The sequence below is a fragment of the Thermobia domestica genome, chromosome 13 (assembly GCF_964235325.1).
Source record: "Thermobia domestica chromosome 13, izTheDome1.hap1.1, whole genome shotgun sequence".
Classification (NCBI taxonomy): domain Eukaryota; kingdom Metazoa; phylum Arthropoda; class Insecta; order Zygentoma; family Lepismatidae; genus Thermobia; species Thermobia domestica.
Window position 1 is genome coordinate 82,768,251 of NC_137466.1, and position 19,264 is coordinate 82,787,514.

The window sequence follows — 19,264 nt, forward strand, 5'->3', positions numbered from 1 at the left end:
AGGTGCATAAGATCGAATGTGATGTAGTGCCTACTCTACAAGCAGAAGAATTAGCAAAATAGTAAATAGTATTATATCTTGTTATTATTATCACATTTTTAGAGAAGTTTTGATTGGAAAATTTATTCAACTGCTGTTCGGCTAGAAGTTAGCAGCTCTGAATGCTCAATTGGCCAAAATCGTAAATAATAGTCAAGCTACATTTTAATAGCTGAACACTATATGAAAACAGGTAGAATTGGCTATAAAATTACAAAATTGGTAACACTGGCTACATTGCTACCATGAGTGCCAAAGTCAAGAAAGAGAAATCTTTACCTCCACTTACAGCTTTTTGTCCTCCGTGGCTTGTCCGAAAAGGATGGTGACTTTCACAGAAAACAATGGAAGAAGAGCACATACGTCTCTGTGCCTATATGCTACATTTTCCCTATTGATGGAGCGTATAAAAAACACATATTATATTATCATTACGTAGCTGGTATAATTTATCTTTGGAAAAACAAAGTGAAGAAATAACATCTTCAGTTTAATATTCCATGATCACATGCTTCTAAACGAGACGTGTGAGCAATGAAAATGAATATTTATGGAAGAATGAAAATGTGAAAAGAAACAGAACAATACGACGAAACTAAGAGACACAATGCTGTTCATCACTAACTAACATAGCCTAAAATCGAATCATAACCTCTTGTAAGAGAAGTAATCGCTCTACTACTGACCTATTGTGCCTCCTGTTTATTTGTTTGCTGTTGACTGCTAATTGTCACCATCAAGGCTAAATGAAATGTTTAGCTACAACTTACTGTGCGAACCAAACTTCATGCTCCCTCATACAGCGTTGGTGAGTTCACCCCCAATGGAAATCAAACCCGGGTCACTTACATTCAGAGCAAGAACGTCAATCATTTTGTCAAAAGCTTGATTGTTTGATTGGTTAATATTAGAGTGCTTTGATTAATTTTCGCTGTGAGAATAATCTGGTTTCTGATCTCGCTATAGGTCTACTTTAAAAATATATATATCTCTTCATTAATCTTGTTATCTGGGATCCCTCTTCATAACCTGTGATCAGAAGTCAGGTGACTTCTTTTGGTTTACTTCAATTATTTCCAACAGTGTCGTTTGACTAAAAATCATAAACTCAACCAAAGGAGTATAGCCTAATGGAACATTTTTCGTATAGGCTAAAGAAGATAACGAGAAATTATTTAATGCATTCCCTTCTGAAGTACAACACGGAGTTACATACATTAAATGCCTACTGATGGAAAACGATCAAAGATCAATTACTATATGTAAATCCAGCATAAGAACATATTGTATTCTATTATCAAGCACTTCTTCAAATAATCCCAAATAAAGCAGCCCGTATCGTCTCAGGACATAGCAAAACTGTTAGATTGGCCAGACATGAGGAAGGGAACATCCCCTATCTCAAAGTTGCCATTAAGCAGAAATTACGTATCTCAGGGAATACCTCGTACACGGATCTCATAGCTCAAATTTTCAGGAAATCGAAAATCTAAAATCTCCAAAACAAATGAAATGAAATAAAGTTTTCAATTTAGCGCCTTACACTTGATATCTTGAACTTTTTCGGCTACAGGACACGGGTGTTTAATGGAAGTGAATGATTATGAAGTTCATATGATGGAAATTGGAAGAAAACAGATTGTATCGTTTACCACAAACTCACGTGGTCTGGGATCGAACTAGGAACCGTTTGTACCAGAGGTAAGCACTCTACTATTGAGCCACCATGCCCCCTATGTCATCTTAGCACCACTTAGACATCTCAATCGAGTCGAGTATAGTAGACTCAATTTACTCCCTCCGATGAAGTAAGAGAACGAGATTCTTGTGGATGGCTACGTCCGTCCAGAGAGAGAAAATTCAGAAATGGAAATGTTTTATAGACCAATTTGCTACTTGGTGCTCATTTGATTCTGAAGCACAAGAGTTAAGGTTGAGTGTTATAGAGGTATAAAGAAAATCTTGGTTTGATAGCATGATGAACAAGGAAGGATCTTGGAAGGCATTGAGAGCTGCTGTATGATGTCCTTGCATGTGGCAAAAGTTGTCTGTTTATTTTTCACATCTATCCTTATGACGTTCCCTTCTACAACAGCAAACACGGTGTCGACTTAACGTTGGTACAGATTATTATACAGGTAGCAATTACTACAAGGGTATGGGTATGGGTGCGTTACTGGATTCTTCAACTCGATATTCTTTCTTGTGTAAGTCAATGTAAAATCTCCCCTTGATCACGGGTAACAAGTCTGGTCAGATTAAGAAGACCTTGAGAAGAGTATATTAAAGTCAAGTTATGGAACTTTGTCTTCTGCTGTGTTAGTTCAGATCGAATTGGATGTGAGGGGATACTAGCTGGACCTCTACAATCACGCAAATGAATGTATGTCTTCTTGTTAATTAAGCGTAAGTATCTTGAGTTTCTGTTGTTTCTGAGGAAATATGAAAGTTTGTGTGTAGCATATCATGAGTATTTTTTGAGGGGTTATGAATGATTAGATGTGTTCGAGTTCTTCTTCATACTGATATAATTTTTCTCTGAGCGAACAGATTTCCCTATTACTTTAGTCTTGGATTATGTCGATGAAGTAATTATCTCTTCTTCTTCTGAGAAAGCTACCTTGAAGCTTTTTTTTAATTATTTGCTTTTATTGTTTTCTTCCCATATTGAAGTCTTGCCCTCACGTCATTCCTCAGTCTCCACCTCCATTGACCAGTCCAAACCTAAAAAGATTGCTTCAGTTGGGTTCCTGGTCTTACATCACTTGAACAACTTCATCTCTCGATAATTAAAATCACTAATAAGAAGTAAGGGTCACATCAACTTGGAATTATCTATAACAGCAAAATGGCAAGAAAAACTTCAGACTTTAAAAAGTGTATTCTTACCATTAGATTTCTTCTCCAATAGCATTCGGAAAAATTGACTGAAATGAAAGCGGTTTTCGTTATTGTACACTCCGCATCAAAAAATTGCAACACTTAACACCGTGCAGTTAGCTTACTCAATATACACCTTCTTATTCCATAATCGTGTCAGGTAAAGAGACCCCCTCTCTCTCCTCCTTTCTCTCCTATACTAAAATTAGCTAACAACATGAGCGCAATTCTTATTTCAAACTACACATGTATTAAAATAGTTTCGATAAAATGAAATAACAAAACCGAGACGAAACAAGATTCATAAGGTGATGTAGGGAGAAACTGAAACACACATAGTGTTGTAAATAGAAAAAAAAAAACGTTCGTACTTTTTCAAAAATGTACGGTTTTTTTTTAGAAAAAAACATTGCCTCTCGTTTTTTTCTAAATTTCTTTTTTTTTTCAAATAGTCATTTGTAATGCATCTTAAGTCTATTTAAGTATGAAATATTTTTATGTACATGTAATCATCGTAAAATGCAACATAAATTAAACGCTAAATACTGATACGCTACAAATATTTTACAATTTATATGGATAGCATACCTACTAACAATTCGGGTTTCAGCAGTTTTTATCAATATCAACTAAGAAATAAAAGTAGAAATGAAATCTTGCTTTTTTGTGAAAGCAGGCCTTTAATAAGTACGAAAATAATGTCACGAACAGTATAAAATTCAAATAACTTGTCTAAAGGTAAAAACTGATACTAATTTGCCTACTAGTGTATTTCCTATCATATATAAATAATTTGTCGACTAGATATATATGATATGCAGAGCCGACTCTACCATATGTGCAACACGTGTGTTTGCATGGAGCGGCAAGTTGGAAGGATCCGACAAAATCTGTCGTAAGTATATTATTTAAATTAAACATTTCTTGTTGGAAAGATTTCATGATGATGTAGTTACAATTACTAAGCTGACCTTTTATTTGAATACTACATTCATAAATTATGTTTAGGTCGCATTAGTTTAAGGTTACATGGACAATGCTAAAGCAAAAGGTCAAATAAATGCGACCACAAATTGCTTGATTGTTGTCATATGTAAGAATTCTCGAATAGTAGCGAATATCTGTTCCATTTGGTTAGTTATCACAGTTTAGATTTGAAAACTAGTATTATTTTTGTCACAAACAAGTTCCTTATCATTGAAGATAGAAACAAGTTTTTTTTTTTGTTAACAGATGAAGAACAAAAATCAAGAAATAAAGATAAAAGAGCTAGTTGTACTGGGATTGCAAACTGATACATTGAGATGGAAGCACGATATTGAATTCTATAAAAAGGATTAACATCTTTCCTCTGCAGGTGTGTTTGCTTTATCTTTCACTAACATAATAGATTAATATTTAAAGAAAAAAAACACAACGAGATTGTACTTTTAGTAAGTATTTAAACCTTTTTGAGTGCAACTGCACTTACCCCCCCCCCCCTCGTTTTTCATACTGGAGTAGCATACTTAAAATCATGACTTTAAGATATGTTCTTTCTGGAGAAAGGCGGAGGCGGCAAATTATGCCATTGCACGGGGCGACAAATTGCCTAGGGCCGCCTTGATGATATGTATATACAAGACATGAATATAGGATGACACAATTTGAAGTAATGCAGGGTGTTTAATTAACATTAGGGTTTTGAAACTTTGTAGTATCTATTACTACTAACTTATAATTATAAATGTTATATCAAATGAAAGAGCAACTCAAACAGTTTTGTACGCATGCATGCACATGCATTGTTTCTTTTGTCTGCCGCTAGAAAGAGTAAGTAGCAAAGATGGAGAGTAGAGAGCAGAAAGCTTTCTGTGTTTTAATAAAGACTGAATCTGTTAGGAACAGAATTAAACTACCCGTTTAATCTTCCTCTAAAAACCTGTTGCATTTTTTTGCCTCCTTTATTCTCTACTTAAACCACAGACTACTACACAGACAAGTTTTTCACCTCTTGCTACAACAGTTTCTCACCTCTTGCTACAAACTTAACATCCTCCCACCTTTGATTAATACATTAATCAAACAAAATATATATTACATAAGGTACAGTCTCAATCTAAAAATTTCTTAGGGAGTTTCACTTGCCTACCACTCCTTGTGGTTACAGTCTTTTCAACTTTAGGTATACTTGAAATCCCTTTAACTTTCTCTGCAAGTAGTTCCTCACCGGAAGTTACCTCCAAAGGAAACACACGTTGAATGGGTCGAATCATCTCACCTGATGAAGTTTTCAAACGAACAACTCTGTGCAGTCCGTCTCTACCAGGATACACGTCAATGACTTTAGCCAAGGGCCAAGCCACTCTCTTCTTATCTTCTAGCTCCAACAGAACTACATCACCTTTCTTGATGTTTTGATAAGTATCTGTCTTCCCAGGTCGTTGTATTAATTGGCTTAAATATTCATTCCGGAAGCGTTTCCTTAAAATATCTCTTAAATTTTGTTGATGTCGAAATTTCTTGTCAAAAAAGAAACGATCCAAATTATCTAAATCTGGTACACCTACATTAGAAATATCTTGCAAGAACATTGCAGGTGTAATAGGAATGGGATCATGTGGATCATCAGAAACATAAGTCAGGGGTCTTGAATTTACTGTAGCCTCACAATCACATACAATGGTCAGTAACTCCTCATACTGTAGAGATGCACGTCCCAATACTCTCCTTAGAAGCCTTTTGACAATCTGTATAAGTCTCTCCCAGAAACCACCCCACCATGCCGCTGTAGGCGGATTGAATTTCCATTCGATTCTTCTTACTGAGGCTTCTCTTTGTATTTCATTCCAATCCACTTCATTGAGCAAATTACTTGCGCCTACGAAATTTGTTCCATTGTCACTAAACACAATTTTCGGACGTCCTCGCCGAGCAATGAACCTTCTAAATCCAAGCAGGAAACTCTTAGTGGACAAAGATGTAGTGAGTTCAAGGTGGACAGCTCTTATTACAGCACACGTAAATAGGATAATCCAAGCTTTTGTACCATCTTTCAAAATAAGAGGGCCACTTAAATCAACACCGGTCACTTCAAATGGAGAAGCATCTCGTATTCGCTCTTCAGGTAGCGGAGCGGGAATGCACTGAATCCCTTTTGTCTCATGTCGTTTACATCTAACACAATGAGCAAGAATCCTTTTTACCGTTCTTCTACCTTTGAGAATCCAAAATCTTTCTCTGAGAGAAGTCAATACTACACTTACACCAGCATGATTCACACTGACATGTTGCTCAAAAACCAGCAATTCCACCAATTTATGCTTACTAGGTAGAATCATAGGGAACTTAAAATCTTCTTCATCCTGACGTTCTGTTAGCTTCGTCTTTACTCGGTAAATACCTTCATTATCCTGGAAAATATCAAGAGACTTCAATTCGGACTTCCTGTCACTTGAAAAACTTTCGTCTTGTACGTTCCTGATTAAAATTCGTTCTGCTGAATTAAGCTCAATAGCTGTCAGCTCTCCGCAAACTCGTTCATTTGATTTCTTTGCATTGTTACAGAATCGAATAATCCAAGCAACCATTCTTACTATCTTTGAATACTTCGAAAAATAGTTACAGTACCACGGATCTACTTTACTCTCAACGTACATGCTTATCACCAATCCCTTTTTTCTTTCAGCACTTACTTCTTCTTTATTTGTCATGACAGTAGATCGAGGCCAATCTGTTTCTTCTTGCTTGAGCCACTGGGGACCCTCCCACCATTGCGATTCTAAAAGTTTACTAACTGAACATCCTCGTGAAGGCAGGTCAGCCGGGTTATGTTGCCCTGAAATATGACGCCAATCTTCTACATTTGTTAAATTGCGTATTTCCTTCACTCTATTATTAACAAATGTTGCCCATGGTCCTTCACTCTGTATCCAACACAAAGCTGTAGATGAATCCGTCCAAAAATATTCTTTGATCTTTTCAAAACCCATTGCTGTTTTCACAAAATTCGCTAAACGAGCTCCTATGAAACATGCCAGTAATTCTAATCTAGGTATAGTGATACCCTTCAGTGGCGCGATTCTCGATTTAGCTTGCAATAATTGTACTGAAACAGTGCCATTAACCTCAGTTCTCAAAAACACTACTGCCGCATAGGACATTTTAGATGAATCACAGAATATGTGTAAACTAGAAGATTCTATGTCTACAAATGAAACACTCCTAGGTATTTTTACAGTCCTTAACAGAGTAAGTTCTTCTAACCATTTAAGAAACTGTTTGCTTGTTTCTTCCGGTAATTCAGTATCCCAACTCAACTTTTCTTTCCACGTTTCCTGTAACCAGAGTTTTGGAAAAAGAGTAACAGGACAACTGAAACCAATTGGATCAAACACTCGTTGCGCAAAGGACAAAACAACTCTTCTCGTTACTTGTTCAGGAGGTTTCTCACTTAATTTTAGATCACAAAATAAAACATCATCTTGCTTGTCCCACAATAAACCTAGAACAGATATTGGTACACATTTCTGTTCTTCTTTGCACAACGTAGTATGCTCCCACCCTCTTAACTCAAATTTTCCTTCAGCCATAATGTTCGTTGCTTGTTCAATAAACTCTTTCAATTCATTTTCAGAATCAACGGATGTTACACAATTATCAACATACATGGAAGTTTTAAGCTTTTCAGTTACACTACTATAAGGATAATTGTATTGTTTCAAGTGGTGGTCTATTACAGCATGCAAAAGAAAGGGACTACAGTTAACTCCAAAAACCACCCTGCGGTGTCGAAACACTTTAATCACCTGTTCATTATAATCTTGCCACCACAAAAAACGTAAGTAGTCGCGATCTGCTGGATTAATAGAGATTTGTAAAAAAGCTCTTCTTATGTCCGAAACAACACCTATCCCTTTCTTTCTGAAATTCATGAGAATGGCAGGAATAAGTTCTAACATATTAGGTCCCTTTGCTAGACAATCATTTAAGGAACGAGATCCCTTTTCTTTACACGAAGCGTCAAAAACAGGTCTAACATTTGTCGTGGAATTTTCTTTAAAGACTCCCCGATGAGGTAAATAATGCCCTCGATTACCTAACTCTTCCTCTGGAACTTCTTCTATAATTCCCTCATTTTTCCAGTCTTCAAAAATTGCGCTATACTCATCAAACTTTCCATCCGCTATTAATTTCTCAGTTGCTTTTCTTAGTCGCTTCTCCGATAGATCTCGGTTATCGGGAATATCACTGTTACCATCTAGCCAAGGTAAACAAGTCTCATATCTTCCCTCTTCGTTAACAGTTACAGTTTTCTCAAAATGATCTAAAACCGCTGCGTCTATTTCACTTTTTCGCAAGGTTTCACAAGGGTCAGAAATTCCTATGGCTTCTAAATTCCACAAATCTGCTAAACGTGTAGTTTGATTCAAAAAAGTAAGAGTCACCATAGAATGAACACTTTCACTCATATACTCGACTAATTTTCCGACTACTACCCAACCTAGCACAGTTTGAATAGCAGTTAGACCACAATCTAAGTGATGCAAAGTTCCGGTATAAAGTTTACCCATAACATCAGCACCTAGCAATATTTCGATTTTTGGAGAACCGACACCAATATCTGAGACAATTATATTATTTGCCTTCAACTCTTCAAGCCAAGGACCTGGTTTTAGTTTTGGTATGGGATTACAAATAACAGTTTGATCCAAAACCTGTATTTCAACTGCACCATTACCTACCTTACTTTTCAACATTATATTGTAACATTTATGTTCTGTTTTCTTCGAAGAACCACCTCCGAATAACGCATGTATTACTTGTTCAGTTTTCACTGGTGTGTAACACATCTCTTTAGCCGTACTAGACAAAATGTAGGACCGCTGAGAACCTGAATCAATGAGCGCCCTTACAATGCGCCTTTTACCGTTAGCTTCCAACACTACCGGTAAAGTTTGTAACACAACATCTTGTGTGCAACACTGATTAGACAGGGTAGCTTTAGGTTTCTCTTCCTCCTTTTCCGATTCACTAGTATCCTTACGTTCGGACGGTAACTCCGCGCACATAATCACCCAATGTTTTTGTTTACAAATAACACACTGCACTTTTGCTTTGCACGCCTTTGAAAAATGCCCAACTTTTAAGCAAACAAAACACGCTTTTTTCTTTTTTACGAGTTCTTGCTTCTTGTTCAAAGAAAGCTTTGAAGCATGAAAACATTCCTTACTTTCGTGATGCTTATCACAGAAAATACAACTAACAGAATTTTTATTTCGTTCACCCACAAACAATTCACTCGCGGTCATAACATGCTCCTCTTCTTTCTTCTTTTTCTCCCTCTTATTGGAAGCTTCCATCAACTTGAATCCCGTTTTTGCAAGTGATATTCTTTCCTCACCTTCAACTTCCGCTCTCAAGAACGCCAACAACTGGTTTAACTTATCACCATATGTTCTTTCTTGCCCATCCTCGCTACTTATTGTGACACTAGCATTTCTCAACCACACTCTTAAAATGTCCTCTGGTATGCACGATTCAACCAGTGGAAATAACATCGCAGCATACTTATCAGTAGTCATTCCTATGGATTCTAGTGCTCTCAAGTACGATTCAAGTTTATCATACAACTGTGACGTATCAACCTTGCACTTTGTACTTGTAGCGTTTTTAATGACTAATCCAAGCAGTTCCCTTACATAAAATTCTATTAATAACTCTTCCCTACCGAACCTATTTTTCAAACATTCAATGACCTTAGAATAATTCTCTGCTGTAGGCGGGAAACTATCCACTATTTCACGAGCTCTGGATCCTTGTACCGTGGCTTGGATCAAGTACTGGAACTTGTCTTCTTCTTCCATCAATCTATCCTCATGAATTCTTTTAAACTGGCTCCAGAAACTCAACCAGTTTTTAACTTCACCTCCGTATTTTATTAGTTCAATTTTTGGTAGCTTCAACTTCCTCCTTGAAGTAGGCGAAGACACCACTGACACGTCACTACCTTTGTTTGACACTGCACGTGCACTAAAAAACATTTCAACCTCGATACGAGCGGCATCCATCTTTTCTCTATACTCTTCTGCCTTACCGAATTCCTGTTCAAAGTCCTCCTCTGTTTTCGTAGAATCTTGCAAAATCAATTCAGTCACTTTCCCGGTTAACTCTTCTAGTTCACCAGATAATCTTTCTAACGTAGCGAACTTTGTCCTTACAGATTTTTCTGAAACAGGTTCTTCTTTGAGCACTACTAACAAGGCATTGTGTGCACGGGTGAAAGATGCCCGTACTACTTTTCGTTTTTGTACCAAGGATTCCATATTTTCTTTCTTTGTATTCACACAAAATTACTGAGACAATAATTTGTACTTTCTTGCAAGTTTCTATCACGTCGAGGTCACCAAATGTTAGGAACAGAGTTAAACTACCCGTTTAATCTTCCTCTAAAAACCTGTTGCATTTTTTTGCCTCCTTTATTCTCTACTTAAACCACAGACTACTACACAGACAAGTTTTTCACCTCTTGCTACAACAGTTTCTCACCTCTTGCTACAAACTTAACAGAATCTGTAATTACAGTGCAACCGTTTGTGTGAAGAATATTAAGGAGACGCTTGCAACTACGTCCTTATCATTTGCAGTTGCTACAGGTCTACAGCCTACAGACTGCGGTTTACGTGCCAATTTTGCAAGTGAAATATTGCTGCATAACAATGAAGATTTTCTGGATCGTGTCACACTCTAATGTGAACACTCATAATGTTCGCATCTGGCGGTCAGCAAATCCTCAGGAGATGGTACAGTTGAAACGAGACTCCCCTAAATTCAATGTATTTTGTGCCATATGGCGGAAAGTTTATGGGCCTTTCTCGCCTATCGATTCGATGTGTGCCGTGTGACGAATGAATCTCACATCGAACACTTGTAGCAAAGACTGTTTGAGGTGCTCTTTTACTTTATGTATTGTTTATAATTGTACGTAAAATGTAATAAGTACTACGAAGACTTAAAACCTCGATATTCATTTTGAAACACACTGCATTTCTCACCAACAGTATTGGAACTAAGATGTAAATATGAGAGAAAATTTTCCTTATAAAGTGATATTATTTATAAGGAACGATATTATTATTGGTAGAGACTGCTACTACAGCAACACGAGTTACTAGTCAAAAAATGTAATCAAATGTACAATAACCCTTTCGGACCCAGGTGGCCAAAGTGGCGCATACGGGTGTGTCACTTTTTAAATCCGCTCCTGCATGGACACTAATTAAAATATCGGGATATTATTTTTGCCAAATATGATAGGACCATAGTTTATCATATTAATTTATTTTTCTTCTAGGTGTCGAATTTTGTTCTCAAATTTCACGCCAATCAAAAATTTGAGAATTTTCGAATTTCTTTTACTTCCTTTTTCCTTGTAGTTTCCTTCGTTCCAGAGAGAGACCTCCTTAAGACTTGCCAGGTAGATACCTCGGATGGATACCTAATTGTTGACATCAATTGGACGGGCCTGTGCGCAGTGTTGCTAATTAGGGAAATTAAAATTTCCCTAAATTTGGGCAAAAAATTCGAAATTTTTGTTTATAAAACCGTACCTATACGTTCACGTCCGAGTGCAAGTCAACTTCCGCCAGTCGAACATTTGTCCTTACTGAACAAACACGAGTACAGATCGTTACAATTGGGGTAATTAGGGACGCACGAAAAATTCGTATTTAGGTTCTAACCCTTGATTTTTCTAGTTTTTCCCTATTTTTAGTAATTAGAAGCTTTTTTCCTTAAATATCGCCATGATACTTGTAGGATATATTAATGGTGTAACAATGTTTAATTTAAGATAGTTTTCGTCTGTCTGGTAACAGTGTTGCTAACTACAGAAAATTTTAATTCCAAATGTTAGGGAGAAATTTTGGGAAAATTACTTGTTTTGTCTCTATTATTTCCCTCTTGTTGGCTACATCGGAACAAACGTACCAGTATCTAAAAGTCTCGTCCTTGCCCTACATAAACCAGTATAGAAAAGTTTAATAGGATAATTAGGGAAAGTACAGTTGAGGTTTACAGTAGACCTTGTTCTTTAATTGAAAAGATAACTGAGATTTTTTTAAGTAGAATGAGATTTTTTTATTGACATGTTTCCTTTATTAGATATCGTCACAACACTTGTAGGATATATTAGAGGGATACCAAAGCTTATTTTAAGATAGTTTGTGTGTGTCTGATAGTAGTGTTGCTAGCTACAGAAAATTTTAATTCTAGATTTTAAAAGGAAATTTTGGAAAAAATCCTTTTGTTTCTATTATTTCCCTCTTGTTAGCTACATTCGAACAAACGTACCAGTATCTGAAAGCCTCGTCCTTATCCTACACAGCGCACCATAAAAAGTTTCACTAGAATAATTAGGGGGAGTACAGTTGAGGTTTATAATAAACCACGTTCTGTAAGTGATAAGAAAATGGTGAATTTCTGGGGTAGAATGAGATTTTTTTTAAATTTCATGCTTACTTTGTTAGATATCGCCATGATACTTCTAGGATATATTCTTGGGATACCAAGGTTTATTTCCAGATAGCTTTCGTCTGTCTGATGGCAGTGTTTCTAGCCAAAACAATTAATTCCCGATTTTAGGTCAAAATTCGGAAAATTTCCATTTTCCCTTCTATTATTTCCCTCTTGCTGGCTACATTGAAACAAATGTACCACTACCTAAAAGCTTCCTCTTTGGCCTACAGAATGCACCATAAAAAGTTTCAATAAGATAATGAAAATGAAATGAAATCTTTGAGTTTTACGTCCCACGGTTATGCCGGTTAGGCTAAAGGAGACGGTGATGATGATTAATGAATGAAGTGGTGGAATGAAGAAAGTGGGAGGAAACGGGAGAACCCCGAGGAAACCCACGCACACGGTGTTTGTCCACCACAAAGTTCACTTGGTGGGGGCTGGGATCGAACCCGGGACCCCAAGCACCAGAGGTGAACGCTCTACCACTGAGCCACCGCGGCCCCTCAATAAGATAATTAGAGAAGCTGTAGCCCCGGCATATCTGTCGATTTTTGCTTCTGAGGCGTAAAAAGTGTCAAAATTTTAGGTGTATGATGATAGAGAATTTTTTCTTTCCCTCTTTGAATGGAAGCAAGCGACTTCAGGATTTCACTGTACCTTGTTAACACTCGAAAGAATTCTTTTAGGTGACTTGAACTCATATGGCATAAGTGGTGCTAGAACAAAAAAATTTTGAAATTCGGTTAGAGAATCTTTTGTAAATTTTCACCCCTACATTTCCCTCAATAGTTTCCCACCCGTTGGCAACACTGCAATGCACCTTACACCAAAAAATAGCCACATCCATTTTCTAAAAAACAAAGTCTTAACCATATCAATCGAATAAATGGTTTTTGAGCAATAAGTCACTAACTGAAAATGTAGGAAAACGACAAAAATGACCTGGGTCCGAAAGGAATAATCACAATTTTGCTCGTATAGGTACAAAGAAACAAACGATATGTAAGTTACGAGGGCTTCGACTCAAGTTCTGTTGATTATTTCAATAATTTGCAACATAATTCAATTAATAATAGTTGCTAGAAAAAAAAACAGACATTTGAAAAAAAAAACATGAAAAAGAACGATGTTTTTATTGAAAAAAAACTTCACAGAAAAAAACCGTTTTTTTACAACACTAAACACACACAGTGAAAAATTGAAACCAATGGATGTCTATTACACAGAGATTCAGAAATGAAGCAGAGAGAGAGAGAGAAGAGGAGAGAAGAAGAAAAAGAAAAGGGAGAACAGATAAAACTGTGGAATTCAAACGTAGTAAGAAAAGAACCTAACATTATAAAGTTCCGTTTCCAGACATAAAACAGTAATATAGAAATAGCGTTTGTTCTTACATATTTTTTAGAATTATTCTAATATATAGAGGATGGTTTGAACATTCGTGATGACCCTTTCATAATGGATAGCATACTCAATTTCAAGTAGAACTGTAGATCTCTGAGACATATCTAGGATAATGTCAAAAGTTTAACACACATGCTTTGTTTCCGCGTGGTTCGATTGCAAATTTGATAGTGTTCATTGGATGTACTGTTCCAAAATAGCGTTGATCATATCCTCCATTTCAGACTACTAATGCGAACTGAACGAAAAACCAAAAAGAAAAAAACGAAAAGAAATGAAAAGAGAAAGAAAGAAAGAGAAAATAGAAGAGTTCTATTTTACTGCTAAATTTCTATCAGAAATACCCTATATTAAAAGTCCAAAGTGTATCGTATTGAAAAGTTACAAATGTTGGAAAGGAAAAGTTCATGTTCCTCATAGATATAGCATGTTTCAAATTTCAACGTGAAAAAACACATTGAATTAAAGGATGGGAACCAGTTTTGTCTCGAACTAGTATAAATAAAATTTCGTTTCAAATAACCATTTTATAGTCTTTTCCGAAGATTTATCTGTTCCGAACATCCAGCATCACTTTCATCTCTTGCGGATATAACGTTGTAATTTGCACAGATAAAATTAACGCGCTAAGAGCTCAAACGGATCATCGTGTCAGTCGGATGATGGTTAGGTTATAGACCACCACTGGGTCGAGGATTCAAATCCGTAGTGACCCGGTAATTCGACTGAGACTCGGTAACCCAGAGGATAAAAAAGAGATTTTACTTATTCACTTGCGTTTAAACAGTATTTCTGTCAGAGATGACCAGGACTGGAGATGTTATCCCCAGAGCACGAAAAACACGACGCCGAAGTTACAGTTAATTAGATCCTCCAGATCAGGTATATCGGGCTCTTGCTCCGTTTTAACTAAGGAACATGAAGTGCGTGTGTGAGAGAAAGGGCGAGAGGGGGAGAAGTGAAAGGTGCAAAGACAGGATAGGGGAACATCAAGAAAGAGAGGAAGGGGGACGAATATAAATATGAAACATACTTATCATTACAGTGTATGATATAGAACGCACACACTGTTTACTCGAACTATCGCCAGTCATGCCTTGTAAGTTCTCCATCAGAAGATAAATCTCTGCAGCCATTATTTTATGCGAAAAAATAATACTACCTGATGGGGAATCGAACCAAGATTTTCCATTTGAAAGTCTGGCACGTTACCGCTACACCACCGATTGCTTTAGCCAAACTTTGTTTAACAAATGGTGTAGTGTATCTTTCTGAGAATGATAACATGAAAAGTGTATAGTGCAGATCAATGATGTCTTTGGAATGTCCTGGTAATTCCCCTGCCCTTTCCCAACCAGCATTCGTAAATCGTCTCTATCATGATACAGGTGTTTACTTCCACATTCTTATGTATTACTTGTCCAGTATGATAAGTCGATTCTTCACAATCACTTTGTAAAAAAAAAATTTGTCCCATTGAATGACCAAGCCACGAACGCAAAATTTGAGAGGCTGGCGTTCAAACCATTCACAGGCAGTGACTTTTGTCTCTTCATCTGAGTGAAATTTCTGATCTTTCAACATCTTCCTTAGAGGACCAATTATATTAGTCACAAGGTGAAACATCATCGCTGTAAGGACACATTTGTACAATTGTCCTCAGTAGCAGGCAAACAACATGACCTTGATACGGAACCTTACGATAGCACTTCGATATTGTTTGAATGGGTTGTGGATAGGGGACGCCATATTCCAACGATTATTCCTCCAATGACAAAAACATATTGAATCAATAGTATTTGCACCATACATGAACAAGGACATATGCTACGATATGCCACTACAACCACACATTCCTTTTATCACACCATATTGTAGTAATACTGTCAGCTATGAGGTTTCAGTTGATTCCCTAGTGTTATACGTGTATGTTAATACCAATGTTTCTTTATTTTGGTGTATTGAACTTAGATTGGAACGGTTATCTGCACCTTTCCAGTGAGCAAGTCCAATCTAAGATAATGCTTTCTTATTTGGTTGAATTATTCTTTACGAATATATACAGACGACTATTATCATCACACTTTACAACTTACGATGCACGTCTTTCACATATATAATTTGGAGCTATACTTCAGAAAGAATTGAACATAATTGTTTCTCAGATCCTCCTTCACCATATATAATACACTTTCCAGTCCCTTGCAGGTGTGCCTCCAATAAAGTTAGAAATAACAAACTTTAAAGAATAATATTAGCAAAGTTTGTTGAGCAAAATCAAAAACGTTTAATATTAAGCAGGTACAATCGCCTTTGTCTTAAATCTTGTGAAATAGCAATCGATTTTCTCTTTGCTACAAGGAAAAATGTCCTTTTTGTTTACTGGTGTGCTCTTACTAGTCAGAAACTGTTTGTTCTTCTAACACATAAAAAATGGTTAATTCAACAAGTCTTTCTCTCTCTTGGCTTATTACAAAAAGAATAAAGAAAACAAAGCTTACACACAAACACACTTATATATATATGAAAAAGAATTAAATTTCCTTTGATGTAATTAAATCTTTGATTACCTTCCTTCACAACTCTGTCATTAAAGTTGTTTTGCTGTGATGGTTGTTGAAGTTCAGTGATTGAATGGGAAACAAAGGGAGGGGAGAAAACAAAGAAAAATATGAAATAAAAAGCAGTATTTGAAATCTTCGCTTCAGTTACCATTACCAATATATATTCACTGGAGTCACTGGAAAATACTTATACTTCTTTTTTTTTTTTAAAAAAAAAAGAAATCTTTGAATACTGTGATTTTGTTTTTGTGCCTTTAATTCTTTAGTTTTTTTACAGTTCAGTTTGAAGAAACTTCTTTTGTAAGTTCTCTCCAAATCAAGTTTCTGTAAGACAAACAACATTATAGAAAGGAAGGATCAATAGTTTGGTCACCCGCATCTTTGCCTCTTTTTTACTTGTCCTTTACTTTTCTTCTCTCTCTCTCTCTCTCTCTCTCTTTCTTTCTCTTTCTGTATGAGTAGGAATGTGTGTGTGTGTGTGTTCAATCCCTTGTAAGCGATCAAATAAGAAGACTCAACTCCCTTGTACGCCCGAATTGGTGGTAGTGCTATACAAGATCTTAAGAAGGCCTAGGAGGTAAGATCATGGTGGGTCTTCTGGTGGTAGCTGCATGTAAAAAGATCTCTCTCATTCCTCCACACGAGTAAAGGGTACTTCTTCCAACATTACCAAAAAAACCTTCCACCGCCACTACCCTGAATTCCTCATTAATTAACTGATAGACCCTATTACGTCATTAATTAAACCCTTCTTCTTCTCCGTCTTGTATTCACTGAACCACCTTCTCCTTCCTCTTCTTTTTTTAATATTTTTTTCATTTCCTCAAGCCCTCATTTTCCAATATTTAAAGAAGGGATTGGTTTCTTTTACAAGTATAGCTGCTAGCGATCTTTAGACAGCTCATACCTAAAAAGGTCTCTTTTTTTTCCTTTTCTGCTTCTTGCGTTGGAGGGTGTTAGAAATATGAAAAGATAGAAGAGCCCCCATCTGAGCTTTTAAAGCAGGACACTTTAATGTGAATTACGAGAAAAGTGATTAACGGCTTCAGATATTACCCACGAACGTTTTAATATAGTTAAATTTTAAGATGTCTGCCCCTTTTAATGGGTGCTTTGAGATATCGTTACCAAACTTTAAGCGTTATTAATACTCCTTTCATTAGCACTTCCGTTATGTCTCTTTTCTTTATTTCTTTTTATAGATTATCTTGTACACAGGTGACGATGCTTTTATTTCCTTTCATTCTCCACTTTGTGTTTTAAAATTATAAACATATTTTATAATTTTAGCCATGAAGTAGCTCAGAAGGCGAGTTTCTCGGAAATCTGAGTATTGTCATGTGGCACATCCTTTAATTACACAATATTACGAGTACTGCATTTAACGAGGAAAAATACTCACAAGGGAACCTTCCGAAAATGATAGTTGCAGTGAAAGATGTGACCTATGCCAATTGAAAGAGCTGTAACAGAGATGTTCATTCCCAAAAAATTAGCTGCCCATAGCAATAGGTTCAAGAAATATAAGAGGCGGAAGTTCGGGAAACAGCAAGGTTGGACAAGAGGGGGAAAGTGCAAATTCCGCAAAAGAGGGGGGCACGGCAAAATACAATGCTGACAAGTGATGTATAGAAAGAGACTTGTCACAATAGGGAACAAATGAAGGCCACCAGTGGGGTTAACAGTGTTGCCAGCTGCGATGAAAAGTACATGTTTTGCAAAGAGCACTATATGAAGTGAGTGCAATATTCAGTGTCAATCTGTCAAGTAGAACATAAGATATGATGTGTATAATCAGTGGTACAATCTAACAAAAGAGAATAGAAAAAACAGAAGTATGAAAAATACGGGAAAGACGGAGTTGGCCATAATGCGCCACGTTCGATCATGAGCTGTGCATATTAGAATGAACAAAACAAGAAGCACCAACTATGCAGGAAACCGACGTCCCTAGAGTCGAAAAAAAACTAGTTCCAAAGTTGGCAGCACTGGCCATGAAAATCCAGACAATTCTAATATAGTTAGGTCACTCGCTTCACACAAAGAAAATTTCGGCAACAGGCATTCGCCTCCGCATCATTTGTACATGCTGGTCCACATTGTACGTGCAATTGTTCGATGAGACAGTGGTCCAAACCGAAGATACATTTGCAGTGAGCGCAGTGGAATACTGCCAATCCGTCACACATGGTACAATGATCGCCTGTGAATGTCTCGAAACAGTACTCTAGAGGTGTCGGAACCTTTGGTGGTCTTTCTATCACATATCCACACCTATAGAAAGCAAACATAATCAAAGGCTCGATCTGCTGTGTGTTGCTGTCGCAGTACTATCACCGCCTATATGATATATTCAGAGTGTCCCACCTAACTCTGCGACTGAAACAGTTTCAAAGCGAAAAAAAATGTGACACATCCAGTTGTGCAGGAATGTACCCATGTCAGCGGGCGACAAACTTCTGTGAGACTCAAGTGCTCCGAAGTCCCCCATCATAGGGTCCCAGGGGCCAACTTCAAAATTTCAAATAGCACCATCGGTCGAGTTATATTTCTTTCGATAAATCTTGGAATATGCCACAACGCATATCAGACATATTTACTATATGGGATTTCAAAATGACCGCCAAAAATATCTGCTCGGTGACAAGAACAACGCGCATTTTTGGCGGCCATTTTGAAACCCGTGCTTCATATAGCAAATGTTTCATATAGGCGGTGTTGTATCTATCCAGAGAAATATCATCCGCCCCCTGTTCCCGTTTGAAATGTTGCGGTTGACCCCTCGAGCCTTATGATGGGGGCCCTGGGAGACTTGCAAAGTTTTCTTGGCCGTCGACATGAGTAAATTCCTGTGCAATTAGATTTGCAACATTTCTTTT

At 36.9% G+C, this 19,264-nt stretch overlaps 1 protein-coding gene across 1 annotated transcript; it reads right to left on the reverse strand.

Annotated features, from left to right (window-relative positions):
* Positions 1-5,012: 5,012 nt before the first annotated feature.
* On the reverse strand, positions 5,013-10,223 carry LOC145667660 (uncharacterized). The gene has a single exon (XM_081735117.1). The coding sequence runs from the start codon at positions 10,221-10,223 to the stop codon at positions 5,013-5,015; it is 5,211 nt and encodes a 1,736-aa protein (XP_081591243.1).
* Positions 10,224-19,264: the final 9,041 nt, after the last annotated feature.